Source organism: Ahaetulla prasina, chromosome 8 (genome assembly GCF_028640845.1).
Source record: "Ahaetulla prasina isolate Xishuangbanna chromosome 8, ASM2864084v1, whole genome shotgun sequence".
Taxonomy (NCBI): Eukaryota; Metazoa; Chordata; class Lepidosauria; order Squamata; family Colubridae; genus Ahaetulla; species Ahaetulla prasina.
Window position 1 is genome coordinate 29,670,230 of NC_080546.1, and position 20,278 is coordinate 29,690,507.

Below are 20,278 nucleotides of genomic sequence, written 5' to 3' on the forward strand. Positions count from 1 at the left end.
CTCTGATTATTCTGTTGTTAAAGTGTTCAGTTTTGGCGATAGTTCTGGTCTTTTTAAAGTCAATATCGTTTCCTGTGGTTTTAAGGTGTTGGACCAGGGAAGAAGTTGGTTCCTCTTTTTTGACTGAGTTCTTGTGTTCTTCAATGCGTGCACTTATTCTTCTGTTGGTTTGTCCAATGTATGTGGTGGGGCAGGCGGTGCATGGGATTTCATATACTCCTTGATTTTTTAACTCAATTTTGTCTTTGGGATTTCTTAGGATGGTGGATATTTTTCAGTTTGTGCAGAATGCTGTCTTGATTTTGTGTTTGTGGAGGATCTTGTTGATTCTGTCTGTGGTGCCTTTTATATATGGGAGGAGGGCTGTACTGTTTTCTTGTTCTATGTCTTGGATTTTAGTGGGGGGTTCTTTTTGGATTAGTTTGGTAATCTTATTTCTCTGGAATAAAGGAAGAAGTTGTGAGGAAGTTGTCAAGGTTTTTTTTCCCGTGTGGCCAGATTATGAAGGTGTCGTCTACGTATATATATACACATATACACATATACACACACACACACACACACACACACACACACACACACACACACATATATATATATGCAACATTAGCCATTTCAAACCCTTCCAATCCATACATGCAGCAGACTGACACCCAATATGAAGATGTAGCACGACCACGAACACGAAGCCAAACAACAGCAATGCAGCTCACCAGCTCAAATCCCCCTGCAGCTCAGACTAATCTGAGCACAACCAAGCCCCCACCCAAACAGGACACACCCCCAGCCAATCAGGGCACAGCCAAGCTCCCACCCAATCAGTTCAAAACCCCACTAGCAGTTAAAAAGGAAGAAACAGCTGCAATCACACATTGCTCCCAGAAGCACGAAGCTGAAGCCTGAAGATGACGAATGAGACTTCGTTGAAACGTCGCCAAGACACTTCCAATTTTACGTGGGAGAAAACCCGAATAACCAAAGACCTACATACAAACACCCGTGAAAACCTCAAAAAAACAAATCAGGCTTTTGAGTGCATGGCAATAAGACTAAACACTTATTTCAGAGTTCAAAAAAAATAAAATAAGACAGGGTCTTATTTTTGGGGAAACACAGTATATCCATGCAGGCAAATCTCTCTTTTAAAGATTCACATCTAAAAAAAGAATATGTTTCTAAAAGTTGTATCTAAAAAGCAACAGTTTTGCTTTAAATAGCTTGAATGAGGTATTTAAATGAAAATTTATATTTTAAAATGCCATCATTTAAACATTATTTGAAGTTTTGCAGATTTAGAGAAAATTATATATAAAAGTGGTTCTATATTAGGGAAAGCTATGAATGAAGTTTGTAATGGTAACTAGAAAATTACCCTAATGATGCAGAGAGTAAAATCAATTAATTTTATACTGATCTTTATCATTATATATCATTATCATTATAATATATAAATTGTTACCATTATATCATTATTATCTTCTTTTATTGCCTCTTAAGTTAGTTTCTCATGTTCTCCCTGTTCCTGTTGAACACATTCTACTTAAATCTCATTCAGTGACTGAGAAAATGAACAGATTGATGGACACATTAATGGAGAGGCACCATATTTGATATATCAGTTGCAATCTTTCAATTATGTTCTCACTCTTAAATCTATTGGCTTCCTTGAATGTTATGGAGGATTGTGTCTAAGTTCACTTGGCAGAAAGATAAAATGGAAGAGAATAGAACTAATTCATGATAATTATCCTGTCATACCTGGTTTCTGTATTGAAAGCACAGAAGCAGGCCTGTCAAACTGGCGGTCCATGGGCTGGATGCATCACATGCAGGTCACACACACCCCAGCTCCACAAAGGCAGAAAATGTTGTGCTACGTCATGATACGTCATGTGACGCGATCAGTTTGACACCCTTAGACAAGAGGGAAATGAAAGAGTTTGAATACTAAGTAAACATCTCTCTTGTTCCATTTAGACAAAATAGCAATTCCAGATTTTGGCACCGGGGCCATGGAGAACTGGGGGCTGATCACTTATAGAGAAACTAATCTCCTTTACGATTCACAAGAATCTGCTGCTTCAAACAAGCAAAGAGTGGCAGCTGTGGTTGCCCATGAACTTGTCCATCAGGTATAGTTTGTTTGTTTGTTTGTTTGTTTGTTTATTAAATTTATATGCCACCCCTCTCACTATGCAAAGCGCCTCTGAAAATTTACTGAATATTGTTGTCAATACGACACCATAGTACATTATTATATTCAAGGAAATTATAATGTCCTTATCATATAAATCATTTTTGACAGGAATTTTATCTGTTTCCTTCTGAGTTATAAAATAATTACAGTAGGTTAATTTGATGTTTCGGATGTATTTCACAAACTGATTTTATCTCATCCTTTATAAATATTTTATTTTTAGATGGGGCTTTACTGTTGGCGGCTGCTACAGCATAAAGCTGTGGCTATTCTTCAGTCTGTATTATTCAGCATATATAAATCATGCTAAATTGTAAGAGTTGTGCTATTTATAAGGACTCTTTTCTCTTGGCCCCTCTTCTCACAAAGGAAGGGAAAAGAAAAATGTGTGAAAAAAATTATACTTTCAACTTCTCAGCAGCAGAATTTCTTCACCAAGATGGGCTATTGCTTCCAACCAATATTTACAATACAAGCACTCATTAAAATTGCCCCAGAATTAAAGTAAATTCTTATGTTTAACATATACCATTTTTAGATAAATGTGCTCTGAGAGACCACATCAGACTTTTAAAGGATAACATTTATGATCCGGTAACAAACATTGTGTTTTCAAAATGACAGTCTCTTTTAATACTTTATCTGAAATATTTTTATCCACCTTTTGACAAAAAGCTTTCAAAGTAGGATATTTCAGCTAGGTGTTTATTATCATTTTTAAATGAAAATCCATTTCAAAAGAGTGAATTGAGATGTCGTTAAATCACTGAAAAGGATTTGTTGTTTCCCAAACTGTTCTGAAGATATCTTGAGTGATTCAGTTGCTTTGAGTTCTGATTGTGTTTTTTTCAGAAAACCATCATTATAATTAGAACTGTCAAGTTTCACTTGGTAATATGGCTCTTCAATATTTACCGGTACCTATACATTATATATACTGCAAATATATTGAAAATGGAAATGAAAAAAACTAAGGCTCCTTATAGTTATACTTGTTTAAACAAGATGTTCATGTACATGGAAGGAGGATATGGTCATATGATTTCCATATGATAAATATTTATGCAAATGCAGTCAATATTTAACAAAACTAGTTGGAATCAGGCAAACATAAGGCTTCAATAATAAAGCACCATAATTATATCCGCTCAACATATGGGCAAGTTACAATGGTTTAGATTGGTATTTGAAAAGAAAAAGCAGGAAATTTTCATTTCAAATGATAGTGTTTTGCCACTAAAAATGTCCAGTTCTCAGTTATTACCCATCTAAACACAAAACTGAAACTCTTGGAAGAAAACTGGGTTTTTGAGCCGCAGTTTGTGTTGCCTTTGTGTTATTTTCCAGCAAAAGGAGAAAATATATTGTGCAATATCTAAATAGCTCATTTATGGATGCTACATTTTTTTCCCTATTCATCTTCTTTTGTAATGCTGTTTGCTTTTTTTTTTTTTTAAACTTTTATAGTGGTTTGGAAATATTGTGACCATGGATTGGTGGGATGACTTATGGCTAAATGAAGGATTTGCCAGTTTCTTTGAGTTTATGGGTGTAAATGCTAAAGAAGAAAATTGGCAAATGGTAAGAATTCTTGTCTTTGTATAATTATAGAATATGACCAAAGGAAGTATTACTCATGTTTATGAACATTTTTTAGCCCAAGGATTTTGTCTGAATTCCCCCCCCCCAAAAAAATACAGCAAAGGCTTTTAAAAATCAATTTTGAAGCCCCATGTTCTGCCTCCCAACCACTGACTTGTAGTCTTTTTTGATGAATTTATTATTAGTATAATGCTGATCTTAGAATACTGATCATTGTTGAAAATCAGCCTATATTAGAGAGTACTTATGCTTCTCAATAATCCATCCAGGATTTTAGGAAACAGGCATTTTCACCGAGTTGTTCATTGTTTTATAGAATAATGTAGGAGAATGGATGATAGAATCTGGCTGTGGAATGAAAAGGGGGATTAGCCTAGAATTCCTATATAGACACAAGAGATCTAGCCCAACCCCCTCAACCTTAAGTACTGTTTATCCTTATCTAACTCTAAGCAGGTTGTCAACAGTTAGGTGAGAAGTTTCCTGTGCATAGGATTTTAGCTATACATCAGTTTAATTGAGTCATCACATGTGGACCTGGTTTTTCACTCCTGCCAAATAGCTGTAATAGGCTTCCCCAGTCTAAGGTCCTCCAACTATATGGACTCCATCTTTAGAATTCTTATAAGTGATCATACTCACTAAGGAATTTTGAGAGTTTAAAGTATCAAGGCTGCTCTAAAATATCTATAGAAACATTCCTTTCTAATAATTTAAATAAGATAAACCTGCTATATATTAAGTTTGCCTGCTCAACAGGTGATAGCTATTAGCTGACCTTATTTGAGTTATTTGAAGTCAAAACCAAGGCAACATAAGGTTTGGTTAGTACTTGATTGAGAAGATACTCAGGATCTCAGGGCTGTAGGTTAAAGGAAACATCCTGGAAAAAATACTGTTGAATTGCTGCCAAATAAAGTGGATGGTTTTGTCTTTTTTTAAACAGGAGTTCAGCTTTGCTGAGGTATTTTAATTTTTAGTGGGATAGTTTTCATTAAGTTACTTAGCTCTGACATAGGAAATTTACAACCGGGGTGTCCAACTTTGGCAATGTTAAGGCTTGTGGACTTCAACTTCCAGAATTCCCTGGCCAGCCTTTCTGGCTGGTGAATTCTGAGAGTTGGAAGTCTACAAGACCTAAAATGGCGAAGGTTGAATCCCCCTGATTTAGAAGCTTCAATCTATAAATTTTCCTCCTTGAGTTATAAAACTTGACGGTAGAAAAACATTTTGACCAAATATTAGCTATTTTATAATATGTAATGATGATACATATGATAGGTATATTTATATAATCCTTAGGTAAAATTCTAGAGAATCAAGAAAGTGAGCTGCACTAAACTACATCTTTTTTGACTGTTTCTTTGCTCTCTTTCCTGTTAATCAGCTATCAATCCAAAACTCCTTTTATCCTGTGATAGGTGAGATTGACATGTGGCATGATTTTATTTATGGTCATCTTTTTTTCATGTATTAGCCTGCTTTTAGCTAATTAAGTAAATCATTTTGGGGAATAATAACTTTTCCCATCAACTCTTTTTCCCCCCCATAGCTGGACCAAATTTTAATTGATGATCTACTCCCAGTGCTGAAGGATGATTCTTTGGTTTCATCTCACCCTATTACTGTGAATGTGTCTTCTCCTGATGAAATAACTTCTGTGTTTGATGGCATATCCTACAGCAAAGTAAGAGCTTAAGTTTCCCCGTATAACTGGGAGAAAAGATGATAAACGTATTTATTGTTTGAGCTGATTTTTTTTGATCTTGGGGAAAAAAACATGAGATGAATGTTGTGGGATAAATATTTTACACTTCGGTTATATGTGTATATCTGCACTATGTGGTGTTACAGTTCAGAGGCAGGAAAGATGGAGAACTTGGTTTCCTTGAATAGCGGAGGAACAGAATACAGGTAGTCAACAACTTGCAACCTTAAGCAATTGGGACCAGAATTTCGGGTTGCCAAGGCTCAAATTTTGATCACATGACCATGTGTATACTGTGACAATTGTAAATTCAAGTACTGGTTGTAACTCACTTTTTTCAGTGCCATTGTAACTGTACAGAGAGTATTTGGGGCAATAATTAGATCGTTGTGATACACTGCACTGTAATTTTCACACTTAGTGGTTTGCAAGGGCACAGCTGCCCAAGTCAATATATATTATATGAAGTGACACACAGGAAATGGTTAAGGTCAGGTAAATTAATCATTATCTTTGTCCTGGTAGTGACTTATGGATATTGTTCCTACCTGTTGATATTTTTAATAGCATACTCTGGGTCTCTCTACAGCAGGGCTGTCAAACTCGCAAACTTGCGACCCGGATGTGTCACGCGCTGGCCATGCCCACATCTGGTTTAGCGAAGGGGAAGAAATCACGATATATCACGTGGCAAGGCCCTGACAATGCAAGTTTGACATCCCTGCTCTATAGCCTATCGATAATGAATGACACTTAGATGAAAGTGGCCTTGTTTCTTTGCAACAGCCATGCGTTCCGATCACTACTGCCTTATATAATTCAGGGAAAGTGGCTATTTAAATGGATTTTCACTTTTATAGTCAGCCTCTTGGGATATGTATTTGGGACTTTCATAGTCAAGGTATGAAAAAAAAAAAGGAAATGGTCTAAAATTTACAACTGATAATGGTATTCCTGGGTATGAAATTTATGTGATGCAACCTTCACTTTTGTTTGCACAGTGGTACTGGTGTGCAATGGTGAAATTTTTTTACTATCGGTTCTGTGGACATGGCTTGGTGGGCGTGGCAGGGGAAGGATACTGCAAAATCTCCATTCCCACCCCACTCCAGGGTAAGAATACTGCAAAATCCCCATTCCCTCCCCTCTCCTGGGGGAAGGATATTGCAAAAATCTCTATTCCCACCCCACACTGGGGCCAGCCAGAGGTGGTATTTGCTGGTTCTCCAAACTACTCAAAATTTCAGTTACTGGTTCTCCGAACTGCTCAAAATTTCCACTGCCGGTTCTCCAGAACCTGCTGGATTTCACCCCTGCTGTTATGGTCCAAATCATATAAGATTTACTCATGACCAGGCATGAATCGCCGATTGTGTTTGCTGGATCACCACATATTTTTAAAGGCTGAAATCACGCGTCTGGATTGAATTGTGGCAAACAAAGTTTCCTTACAATCTATTGATAAATGAGGAAGATGTCTTGTATCAAATCAGTGTGTTACTCTACTTCTGTCCATGTTGTCTAGGTTGATTGTGAACAGATCTCCAGACTCTCTAACTTAGCAGTGCCAGTGATTGACCATCAGTATGCAAAGCATGTATTTGCTACTGAACTCGTGACACTTTTCTCACTGGATTGCTTCAAGTTGGAATGGGAATGGGGAAACAAAGCCACTGACCGTAATAAATATGTAAGTTGGCACAAATGACATGAACCGGCATGCCAAATGGAGCTGGCTCATATTTATCAGATGATAACTTCATTTGGTGCTGATAAATCTTCAATTTTCCAGATGTTTTTTCCTGGTTCTGTCCCTCTTTCTCAGAGTGTGCTTTAGTTTCTTTTTGTGGTGCCTGTGCATATTGAATGGTTGTGAGGGATCAAGAAGGCCACTTCTGTTCTTTTCTGTTCCTTCTGCGATCCTGAAGTTTCCTTGCCTGTCTCCACTTTCCAATCTTCTAAAGTTCCATAGAAGTATGTTCCTCACCTTATCTGAGGTTTTAATGGAAATGTTGGAAGTCAGGGAATTGTAGATGGCTGAAAAGGTAATTACTTACAGGACCGCCTGCTGTTACCATATGCCTCCCACCGACCCGTACGCTCTCACAGAGAGGGACTTCTCAGGGTGCCGTCCGCCAAACAATGTCAGCTGGTGGCCCCCAGAGGAAGGGCCTTCTCTGTGGGGGCTCCCACACTTTGGAACGAGCTTCCCCCAGGCTTACGTCAAATACCTGACCTTCAGACTTTCCGCCGCGAACTGAAGACATATCTTTTTATTCGCACGGGGCTGGCTTAAATTTTAAATTTTAAATTACATAAATTTTATCGATTTTAAATTTTCTACTAATTTTAAATGGGGTTTGGTTTTATAAATTTTAAAGTTCTAGGCTAATTATAATAAGTTTCTTAACTCGTATTTTAAATTGTATATTGTGGTGTTTGTATTTTATTGTTGCCTGTACACCGCCCTGAGTCCTTCGGGAGAAGGGCGGTATAAAAATCAAATAAAATAAATAAATAAATAAATAAATAATTGTACCAGTGAAAGACAAGTTATCAATCTGTACACAGACATATGCTTATTTGGTTATAATAATTCTGTCCATCAGTGAGACTTGTATTAAAATGTTCTCCTTAGAACTGAAGTCCAAGATGAAGTGATCTTCATCACAGTATTAATATGCATAAGTAACTGTTGAAACCTTTCTGAACAAAGGTATGTGTGTGTGTGCTGCCTTTTATCAGCACTTATCTAGTGAAGTGTGGAAACTAGAAACTTCAACAGACCAGAATTTTTAGATTTTTAGATTTAGATTTTTATCAATATTCCCCAAAATGTTAAAAAAAAAAATCAATGCTAAGCCAAAAAAACACAACAAGGGCTTGAGTTCAGTAATTTGGGGCTGAATATTTTAATATGAAATTTGTATCTAATAATATTTGCTTATATAAAGACAAAATTTCAAATAAAGGGTAGGCAATGTTTATTAGTTTTGCTAATTCTTGGTTATAAGGAGTTTACTAAATGCAAAAAATAACTAATATTATGCTTGTATTTCTGGATTGCACAGAAATAGGGAAAGTATACATTATCAGTCTTTTATCCAGGCAAGCTGGAACAGTTTGTTTGTTTGTTTACCTTTTGAACACCTTGAATACAAATTGTTATATGAAGTAGTATTTATCAATATTGTCAAATCTCTGTCTATCTAGGGAGCATCAATTCTCAGAATGCTTGAAGATTGGATCTCTCCAGCACACTTCAGAGCTGGATGTCAGGTATACCTTCTGATGAAATTAAACCCCAAATGATTAATCATTTGAGGCTGTCTATATTGTTCTGGGAGAAATTATTGGATTTTAGTTGTGAATTAACAGACATATGAGGAGTGTGTGTGAATTAGGGGTTAGGGCTATTTTCCCTAACCTTTCACTTGAGTTTGGATTAAAGGACCCAGAATTCTTTTTTTTAAATAATACTTCTTTAAATAATAATTTTTATTTACAATAAAATTTATTTACAATAAAATGAGCCCCCACAAGACTGTAAACATCTAACATTATTATGTGATTTATAGAATAGAATGGAATGGAATGGAATGGAATGGAATAGAATAGAATAGAATAGAATAGAATAGAATAGAATAGAATAGAATTTTTTATTGGCCAAGTGTGATTGGACACACAAGGAATTTGTCTTGGTGCATATGCTCTCAGTGTACATAAAAGAAAAGATACCTTCATCAAGAATCATAAGGTACAACACTTAATGATAGTCATAGGGAACAAATAAGTAAGTACAGTAAATCTTAAGGATACCAGCAACAAGGCTACAGTCATACAGTCATAAGTGGAAGGAGGTGGGTGATAGGAACAATGAGATGATTAACTATATATATTGATATGTGGCACAAGACAATTTCTCTTCACTCAAAGCAGTCTAGGCAAGCCAGACAGTTGGACAACAACCTTTAAGTCCTTTCAGCACTCCGTGCTTCTGTCATCATATGGTCTTCTAAAAACTTCACGGTTCCCTTCTTTTTCCACTTGTCTCTTTGTTTAGCACAGTTAACCATTCAGCTTCCTTAACAAATTGAAATGTTTTTCTTTCTTATGGGCATATCTGTTTATTTAATTCAAATATGTGTTTTAAATACTTTACACAAGGTGATATTCCAAACTTTAGTCCATTGTTTAACTTTCTTATTCCAAAATCCCAGTAAGCTTTTTGTATTTAATTCTTTCTAAATCTTGGTAATTGCTTCCTTCTTTTTATTTAATCTTTCCCAGATTGAAAATACATTCACGCAGATAACTTTAGATGCTTTTTACACTTTAAGCATGTCCCATTTAAACACGCTTTAGGAATTGGATCAGGTAGACCCAGTGTCATGTTAACATGCTTCATGCGTGGCTGTGAGAGTGGCCTTTCTTCACCCTCAGGGTCCCTCTGAACTCTGTGGACTTCCTCCTGAAGACCTTCCCCCTCCCCAGAACACATGTGGGCAATCTCACGACTTCTCTTTGTCTAAAGAAACTACATTAGCTCAGGTATACTATCAAGTTCAAGGACATATGTTAGTTGCCCTGTTTCTCCCTGAAGACACTGTTCATCTTTATCTCAAAATACACTTTGAGCAGGGGTGGGCTTCAAAAATTTCAGCAACAGGTTCTCTGCCTGGCTGCTGGGTGGGTGTGGCCATGGTGGGTATGGCTTAGTTGGCTTCCTGCACAACAGGGTGTGGGGTGCTTTCACCTTCCCCAGGCTCCAGAGGCTTACCTCAAGCCTCTGGGAGGGCAAAAACTGCCTCCCCTGGACTCCAGAGGACCTCCAGAAGCTGGAAACGGGCCCATTTCCCATCTTCTGGAACGTCCAAGAGGCCCATTTTTCCCCCTTCCTGACCTGTCGCACGGGCCCTGCATTTACCTTGCATCTAAAATGGGGCACATGGAGACTCCTGGGAGGGGAGGGCAGGGGTGGGAGGGGTAGGGTGGGAGGGGCATGGCCAGCCAAGGATGGGATTTGAAGGTTTTCCAAAGCAGCCATAATGTTAGCTACAGGTTCTCCTGAACCCGAGTGAACCAGTAGCAGCCCACCCCTGACTTTGAGGATCTATTTATCTCAATACACAATGCACACACACATGCTTACACACACCCCACACACCTCTTTCTGCCTTAAGAGTGCTGGTTGAATAAAAAACATGCATCATGGTACCACATGCTGCCTATGTTATAAAAGGGCATATATTAAGTAGAGGTGGAACTGAGATCAAAGTAGTTAAAGTTTCTGAGACCATAATAATAATATCATAATTGCTGGTTGAGAAATAATGATTGTGCAAGCAGTTCTCTACCTTCTACACTTGATCAAGATGCAACTGATTAGCATATTTGATCTGTACTTTTGATTCAAGCTAGGAAGTAATCATGCAAACTGACTTCATGAAATCATCGAAGTGCTGAGTGAGACAAACAGTGCCATCTATTGTTCTAATACAGAACATTCAAATATGTAGGAAGAGCCAAGAAAAACATGATTTATCAAACCATACTTCCAAGGTATCAAACCAAGAGATTTCTTCTGGGGTACATATAACAACTACAACTATAACTACAACTATACAACTACAAATATGTATGCATATACATATGCTTCAAACTTGAGAGACTATACAGAGCTAGGTTTTTTTCTGCACAACCCCTGTTTTGCTGTTGACATGCATATCAATTCAAATGCATTCACACACACACACACACACACACACACACACACACACACACACACACACACACACACACACATTTAGGGGAAGGGACTTTCTGAAACTTCCTCACCCTCTATGTACATAGATACAAACATTGTTTTCACCTTCACTTCAATTTCCACAATGCTGCTATGAACACATTTCTAGTGATTGTGTCCATGGTAGATTTCCATGGGAAGAAATCCAATTGCTTCAGTTTTTCCCACTGCATCCTCCGTACCTTTTGAGACAGGCTAGGTTGAGTTCTAGCCTATGTGACTAACCCTAAATTTTTGATGAGCTTCTGTGGCTGAGAGGGACTTGAATTTTGCTATTTCTTGTCTAGTTTATCATCTTATCCACTAAACCAGGGGTGTCAAACTCAAGGTCCGGGGCCCAGATCCAACCCACAGGGTGTGTAATGTATTTGAATTTTAGGAGGGAAATTTGGGCGGGAAAATGCACGTTGCTGATTGGCTGATGCCTCAGCAGAATTGCTATTTAAAGAGGGGTTTTTGCCTGTTGTTCCCCGCTGGGATCACAATAAACCAGAGAGCTGTTGTCACTTGTATCGTCCCCTGCCTCTTCATTGCCCGAACATAACATTGGCGACGAAGGTGGGATATTGAAGGCAGTGAGACTAGGAAAAGAGCTGAAGGAGCAACTTAGTTTCAAACCCAGCCAGTCATCCAGAGCGGATACATAGCGATGTCGAGCTATACTCCGCCAGTGCCATTCGACCCAGCCAAGGAGAAATGGGGGTCGTACATGGCTCGTTTCGAGTGTTTCCTCGAAGCTAATGAACTGCAAGGAGTATCGGATAATCGGAAGCGCGCTTACTTCCTGAGCCACTGTGGGCCAGAAGTCTTTGATACCGCCAAATCGCTGTCGGAACCAACGCCGGTACAGTCGGTGTCATGGCAAACGCTACAGACGACGCTACGAGCACACTACGCGCCGGTGCCATCGAAGTTTGTACAATGGTTCGAGTTAAGGCAAAGAGTTCAGCAAGAGGGCGAATCAATAAGCGTATACATGACCGCATTAAGGAAAGCCGCAACCCACTGTGAGTATAGAGACTTGGAAGACACTTTATTAGAACAACTCATTTGTGGGGTCAGGGACATCCGACTACAGAGGCGGCTGTTGTCGAAAAGCAACCTAACCCTGGCGATAGCCCTGGATGAGGCCAGGGCACACGAGATGTCCACCAAAGCGGCGAAAACCTTACAAAAGCCGAACACGCCAAATGCCGCGGCGAAAGCAACGCCAGTCCACAGAGAAGAAATCCAGGCCGAATCGGATGGTGAAGAAGAGGAAGAGGTTTTCCACACGGGAGGCCGGAGAGAGGCGACCGGGACGAGTGCGTGAGTTGCGGAGGCCAACACCAACGACAGAATTGCAGGTTCAAAGACGCAATTTGTCGGCGGTGTGAAAAGAAAGGACACATAGCTCAGGCCTGCCGAGCCTCCCAACCTTCCCGCCAAAAATTCAAACCGGCCAATCAACAGGGCGCCGGATCCGCGAAGCAGCCAGAGATTGGTCAGTTCAAAAAAGGCACGAAGTTGAATCAGACCACACATTGACACAGCTAGAAAAGAAAATATTCACCAAGACATATATCAAAGGAGTGCAGTGTAAAATGGAGGTGGATACCGGCTCATCAATCACGATTATGTCTTGGGTCACAATCGCAAGGGACCTGCCAGACGTCGCGAAACGCCAGCTGCAACCCCAAAAGCTGAGAGTGCAAGACTACCAGGGGAACCGAATCCCTGTTCGAGGAGTCACGTCCGTCAGAGTGAAATATGGACAATTCAAGAAAACCCTGCCGATCACCATCGTAGATGGAAACCTGCCCAGCTTGCTAGGTCTGGACTGGTTCCGAGCCTTGGGCATGGGAATAACCGTGGTTCACAGAAGCGGAGTCAACCTGAAGGACGAATTGTTGAGAGAATTCGAGGACGCTTTCCAAGACAGCCTGGGCAAGTACGTGGGGATCCCCATTTCATTCAATTTGGACCCCCAGGTGGCTCCCATTAGATTAAAAGCTAGGAGGGTCCCGTTCGCCCTCAAACCCAAGATTGACAGGGAACTAGACAAATTAGTAAACCAGGGAATACTAGTCCCCGTCGACCATGCAAAATGGGAGACATCAATAGTGACCCCAGTCAAACCGGACGTATCAGTCCGTATTTGCGCTGACTATAAGGCAATGCTTAACAAAGCATTGCAAAAGAGTGCTTACCCCGTTCCCGTAGTGCAACATTTGTTGCACTCGTTAGGGCAGGGACAGGTCTTTGCCAAACTCGACCTGGCTTAAGCCTACCAACAATTACCAGTTGACAACGAAACGGCCAAAGCGCAGACGATTGTCACACATCGGGGCGCTTTTAAATGCACTCGACTTCAGTTCGGAGTTAGTGTAGCCCCTGGGTTATTCCAAAACCTAATGGAACGACTCCTACAAGGTCTACCGGGAGTAGTTCCATATTTCGACGATGTACTGATATCAGCAGAAAACATGGAAGAATTAGGGGTCAAATTGCGGAAGGTTTTGGGCATTTTCAGGTCTGCGGGGCTTAAGGTTAAACTCAGCAAATGTCAGATAGGAGTTGAATCTGTAGAATTTTTGGGTTACCGGATAGATAAGGAAGGCATCCACCCAACTGAGAGCAAAGTGAGAGCCATTAGAAAGGCCCCAACCCCAAAAAACAAAACTGAATTACAAGCATTTTTGGGGCTTGTAAACTTCTATGCGGTATTTTTAAAACATAAGGCAACGGTAGCCGAACCGCTACATAAACTGCTAGCGAAAAAATCTGTTTTGACTTGGGGCAGGGTTGAGGCTAAAGCATTTGAAGGCATTAAGAATCTTCTGTCCAGCGATAGCCTTTTAATTCAATACAATGGGACGTTGCCACTAGTACTAGTTTGTGATGCGTCACCCTACGGGGTAGGGGCTGTCCTCAGCCACAGGTTACCGAACGGTCAGAAGTCCCTATCGCATATTTTTCCCGCACAATGTTCGCAGCGGAAAGGAACTATAGCCAACTAGACCAGGAAGCCCTTGCTATAGTCTCTGGGGTTAAAAAATTCCACGAGTATCTGTTTGGGCGGCAATTTGAAATAGTCACAGACCACAGACCTTTATTGGGACTCTTGGCGGGGGACCGTCCAACACCGGTTGCGTTATCACCCAGAATGACCCGTTGGACTATTTTCTTGGCAGCATATTCGTACAAACTGGTTCAATGACCGGGCAAGGATTTGGGACATGTGGACGCTTTAAGTAGATGCCCGTTGCCAGAGACTATTGAAGACCCGACCCCAGGGACGCCTGTCTTGTTAATTGACTCTTTGGACTCTGGCCCAGTCACATCTACCGAAGTGACTAGGGCATCTTACAAAGACATTATTGTCAGAACTGTGATCGGTTGGGTGCAGAGGGGATGGCCCGCTGCACCGGGGTATCGTTTCAAAGAGTTTACAAAAAAGCGTTCGGAACTGTCAGTACAAGGGGGTTGTCTGTTATGGGGGGAGAGAGTGATTATTCTGGAGAAATTATGAGGGCATGTGTTGGAGCTATTGCATGTGGGCCACCCAGGGATTGTGAGGATGAAAAGCCTAGCAAGAAGTTATGTGTGGTGGCCACAAATGGATAAAGACATTAGCGATTGGGTGGGGAAATGCCAAGCATGTCAAGAATCAAGGCCACTACCCCCAACAGCCCCCATAAGGGAATGGGAGAAACCCCAGGGTCCTTGGTCCAGGATCCACATAGATTTTGCCGGGCCGTTCCATGGGCAGACCTTCTTAATTGTGGTAGATGCCTACTCAAAGTGGTTAGAAACATTACTCATGAAAACTACAACAGCGGAAGCTGTAATCACAGTTCTGAGGCATCTATTTGTGACATACGGGTTGCCCGACACCATAGTGTCCGATAACGGCCCACCCAGTTTGAGGGGTACTTGGCAGGAGAGGGCATCCGACATGTCCTCTCGGCGCCTTTCCACCCGGCGACGAACGGACTTGCAGAACGTTTCGTACGCAGTGCCAAGGAAGCGCTATCTAGAATTAGCCCAGGAGATTGGCAATCCAAAATTGATACCTTCCTGGCAGTCCAACATAGAACTCCCTGTGTGACCACCGGCCGCAGCCCATCGGAGTTATTAATGGGAAGAAGACTCTGGTGCCCCCTAGATCGGTTAAACCCTACATACTCCCCTGATGGGTACCAAAGCACGAAGGGAAAAACCAGAACAATGGCAACAGGTGACCCGGTATGGGCACATAACTATAGTGAGGGACCAGCGTGGCTAAGGGGAACAATTGTAGGAGTGATGGGCCCAAAGTCATACTTAGTGGACATGGGGGATGGCCGAATGTGGAGACGCCACATAGATCAAATACGAAAAAGAATACAAGACGATCCAGAAACCAAACAGCCAGACCCTGACTACCAAACATTTGAACCAACAGCTAACTCAACCCCGAGCTGATCGGAGGACTTAGCTGTGTCTGAAGAAGTCCAGCGATGCCAACCGGCTCCTCCAGAGGACAGCAGGGATGACTCTGCCAATAATCCAGGGCCGGAGGGCCCGGAGGAGGAGCTGGGAGGAACAAACAGTCCCTCCGACCAGCTCGACTCACTCCCAGGGAATGAATTGCGCAGGTCAGAAAGAGTTAGGAGACGCCCTGTCTACCTGCGTGACTACATGGAAAAATAACACGCAAATGCCATGCATAAATTATGTAAATATGGTAAAATGTGTTCTGGGAGGGGAGGAGTGTAATGTATTTGAATTTTAGGAGGGAAATTTGGGCGGGAAAATGCACGTTGCTGATTGGCTGATGCCTCAGCCAAATTGCTATTTAAAGAGGAGTTTTGCCTGTTGTTCCCCGCTGGGATCACAATAAACCAAAGAGCTGTTGTCACTTGTATCGTCTCCTGCCTCTTCATTGCCCGAACATAACAGGGTGCTTAGATCTGGTCCTCAGGGCTACCCTGGAAACAGTGAAGGACTGGCCCACAGTGCCTCTGCCAGCAAAAATGGAGCTTGGGAGGGCTGCATGTAGCTCTACCAAGCTCCATTTTTCCTGGCAGAGGGTTGCAAGAGACCATCGCAGTTGGAAACTGAGTGTGGGAGCCTGTTTTCACTGGCAGAGTGCTCGGGACATCACAGGCGCCCCTGACATGAGTGACGTAGAGTTGGCCATGCCCACCCTAGCCACGCCCACTCCAGGTCCCCGAGGTCAAACACAACCCTAATGCGGCCCTCAATGAAATTGAGTTTGACACCCCTGCACTAAACCATATGAGCTCTACTTTTGATTTATAACTTTCACTGTCAGTAATGACCATTCACAGCACAACTGTTACAACTTTCAATAACAGCACAACCAAGATAGTGTCTTATCAAGTCTAACATACAATGTTCTTCATGTCTCTGTAGAACGCATTGGAGTAGCCTTGTCTTCCATCCACCCCACAAAGTGAAGAGAAAGTTGTCCCAGAGGTTCATTTTTTCAAAAGGCCTCTGAACTTTTATTGGTTTAGAACCGAACCTAGAAGAACTGAAGAAGCATCTTGGATGAGAAGTGAAATGTTTTCGAAGGGAAAAAAACCAAGAAAGTCCAGTTGCCTTTTGAAAAAAAGTACCTCTGGGTCAACCATGACCTGGATGATTGAGAATCTCCATAGACAAAGGAAGAGGAAGGTTTTACTGATTTTCTTGAACTCAGTTACTAATCCAAAGAAGAAATACAGGTAGTCCTCAACTTATGACCACAATTGAGCCCAAAATTTCTGTTGCTAAGTGAGACATTTATTAAGTGAGTTTTGCCCCATTTTACCACCTTTTTTGACAGAGTTATTCACTCAATAAGTGAATCACTCAGTAGTGGGTTTCAATTTCGTTCGCTACCGGCTCGCTTGTGGCTGCGTGCGTGATGCTTCTGCGCATGTGCAGAGACGTCCACACGGGTGGGCGGAGCCTGCCGCTGCCACTACCGGTTCCCCCGATCCGGGGTTAACTGGTAGTAACCCACCACTGGAATCACTGCAGATGTTAAGTTAGTAACTCGGTTGTTAAGTGAATCTGGCTTCCCCACTGACTTTGTCAGAAGGTCGCAAAAGGGGAATCACATGACAATGCAACTGTTCATAAATACGAACCAGTTGCCAAGCATCTGAATTTTGATTATGCAACGGTTGTAAGTGCAAAAAATGGTCGTAAGTCACCTTTTTCAGTGGTGGTGTAACTTCAAGCAGTCCCTAGACAAGTTGTTGTAAAGCGAGGACTACCTACTAGTCCTACTACCTCTTCTTTGCCACTTTTTGCTTGTGGCCCTGTGGATAAAAATTGCCACGTGATGAAATATGTACCTTTAACCAACCTATCCATATATTTTTTTAGTAAACCAAGCATGGTACATCCATAAAGAGCACCTCACTCAGCAGAAGTTATCCTCATGCACAGTTCTTGTGAAGCTCACCTCTTTTGTTTAAAAGCTGACCTCAGGTAGAAATTCAACAAGAAGGGGGGGGAAAATAAGTTTGAAACAAAAGTGCTGGGTTAGGGTGTTGTGTGTAGAGAGGAGGCAGAGAACACTTAAAAGACAATTCAGCAAAAACACAGCTGTTCCCTGACAATAAAATCCACACTCCGAATCTTGCATGTCTGCAGGATCGGCTCGTTGGTCCCTGAAAGCAAGTTTCAATGCTTTTGAAAGGACAAATCTATTCTTTATCCAGCAGTGACATTGAGAGTCAGCAGTTTTTAGCCTGACAAATGTATTGGGCTGTACATTAGGGCAAAGAGCTGAGAAAGAACGAGAGAGAAATCTAGTTGTGTTCTTTTTTTTCTTTTTTCAGTTGTTTGTTTACTGAAACCTACGCAGTGTGCTTAGATTATAAATTCCTGTCTTGTTTAATGGATGAGGGGACTTATTTTAAGATGTGTGTTCTTGAATAATTGAAATAGAAGGTGAAGCAGAGTACTATGAGAGCAATGCCACTCTACCTAAATAGCTTTCACTTGGAGAAATAATTAAGGTCAATGAAAGTTACATTTCTAACCATGTTTAAATCAAGGACATTTTTAAAATTCAGGGTTGTTGGGTTTTTTTTCACCTTGGGAGCTTTTATGAAGAAAAAAAAGTATAGCTGTAAATTATTTATTTTTCATCCTGCAAACTGGATTTTTAAAAACTCAGCATTGTACATCCATATCCTATTATATCAGAGTGGAAATTTGCAGCCCTCTGGATCTTCTTGCGTGTTTAGTAGGATATGATGAATTGCCCTGCAGCTTTAAAATCAGAACTGGAATTATTTAGAAAACAAACAAGCACTAGCTACTTATCTATCTGGCTGCCTCTGTGTACTTGTATAGGATTTGTCCGCTACACCATGAACAAAGAGGTATCTGGAGGATGACAAGTTAAAGAAATATGTTCTAATAGCAATCAATATATCTTGTTATAAATGTTATGGTAACTGCTAATGTTCAGAATTTGCAATCCCTTGTAATGACTTTCTTTTCTCCCACAGAAATACTTAACAGAACACCATTTTAAAAATGCAAAAACAGAAGATTTCTGGAAAGCAATGGAAGAGGTATGTTCTCTTTCTTTCCAGTGAGTTCATACTTTGTACTAATACCATCTGAGCTTGCATCAGGGAAGAAATAGTAATTTAGCATTAATCATGCTGTTCGTGTTGCTATGATGGCACAATTAGGAAAAGACAAGGAGAGCACAAATGAATTAAAGAACTATGAATTAATGGTATGCTAATGGCAATTTGAAGCTAATAGCAATTTACAGCTTTTTTTTGTGCACTTATCTTTCAACTGCCAAATTTTGTTGGCTAGATTTGTAAAGTAAACAAACTGAAATAGCAAAGCAAGACTCAAAGAAAAAGTACCAAAGATTAAGCCTCAACTATGTTGTACCCATTATGTTGGGGTACTAACCAAATACAAAGTTTAAATTGGAGGACCAAATGATTATCTTAAAAATACTCTGAGAAGCCAATCAAAAGAAAGAAAATGTGAATTAGCACAAGCTGTGCCACCAAAACTCCAGCTACAATTTAATATCTGTCGCAAATAAATGAATTGCTCAAACACCTCCTGGAAAATTGATATCATCTCTGCTTTTGGTGTTGAAGACTCTCTCAGCATGACCATCTATTGTTGTTTTTAGGTAAGTGGGAAGCCTGTCAAAGAAGTGATGGACACATGGACCAGGCAGATGGGTTATCCTGTGTTGAAAGTTAATTCAAGCTCAACAGTCACACAGCAACGTTTTCTATTGGATCCCAAAGCAGATCCCTCCAAGCCATCTTCTCAGTTTAGGTATTTTCTTTCATAACAGTTTGATATGATGTTGCTAGACTGGGGAAGTTTGTTTTCTCAATGGTCTTTACCAAGTTGTTCTCACATAGATAATTGATATTATAATAAAATAGTTTAGTTGATTTAGTTGATTAGGACTGGAGAACCTATGAACCTTCTGATGTAGTTGTGGTGTAACTTCCATTTTTATGCCAACTGGTAACTGGAATTAATGGAATTTGGAGCCCAGCATTTTCAGAACGAATTGCCAACCTTTGTCTTAGTTAATTGCAGTAACACTATTTTTCTCCCAAATCAACCATGATTCTACAATCAGTGAAATTGAGTGGTGGTGGTGCAGTGGTTAAATGCAGTACTGCTGACTGCCTGCTGACTGCCGTTTGGCAGTTCAAATCTCAACAGGCTTAAGATTGACTCAGCCTTCCATCCTTCCAAGGTCGGTAAAATGAGGACCCAGATTGTTGGGGGCAATATGCTGACTCTGTAAACCGCTTAGAGAGGGCTGTAAAAGCACTGGGAGGAGTCCCAAAGGTACTTTTTCAAGAGGCAACTGGACTTTCTGGTTTTTCTTTGAAGATGTTTTGCTTCTCATCCAAGAAGCTTTTTCAGATCTGAAACAGAGCAGAAGAAAATTCTTGGATGAAAAGCGAAATGTCTT

The 20,278-nt window shown here is 40.7% G+C and overlaps 1 protein-coding gene across 1 annotated transcript in view; it reads left to right on the forward strand.

Annotated features, from left to right (window-relative positions):
• The window catches only part of ENPEP (glutamyl aminopeptidase), a 53,293-nt gene that overhangs the window by 14,275 nt on the left and 18,740 nt on the right, over window positions 1-20,278 (forward strand). The window contains exons 4-9 of the mRNA XM_058193131.1: window positions 1,978-2,132; window positions 3,665-3,778; window positions 5,352-5,486; window positions 8,721-8,786; window positions 18,813-18,878; window positions 19,469-19,620. Of these exons, the coding sequence (XP_058049114.1) occupies window positions 1,978-2,132; window positions 3,665-3,778; window positions 5,352-5,486; window positions 8,721-8,786; window positions 18,813-18,878; window positions 19,469-19,620 (688 nt within the window). The remainder of the gene's footprint in view (window positions 1-1,977; window positions 2,133-3,664; window positions 3,779-5,351; window positions 5,487-8,720; window positions 8,787-18,812; window positions 18,879-19,468; window positions 19,621-20,278) is intronic.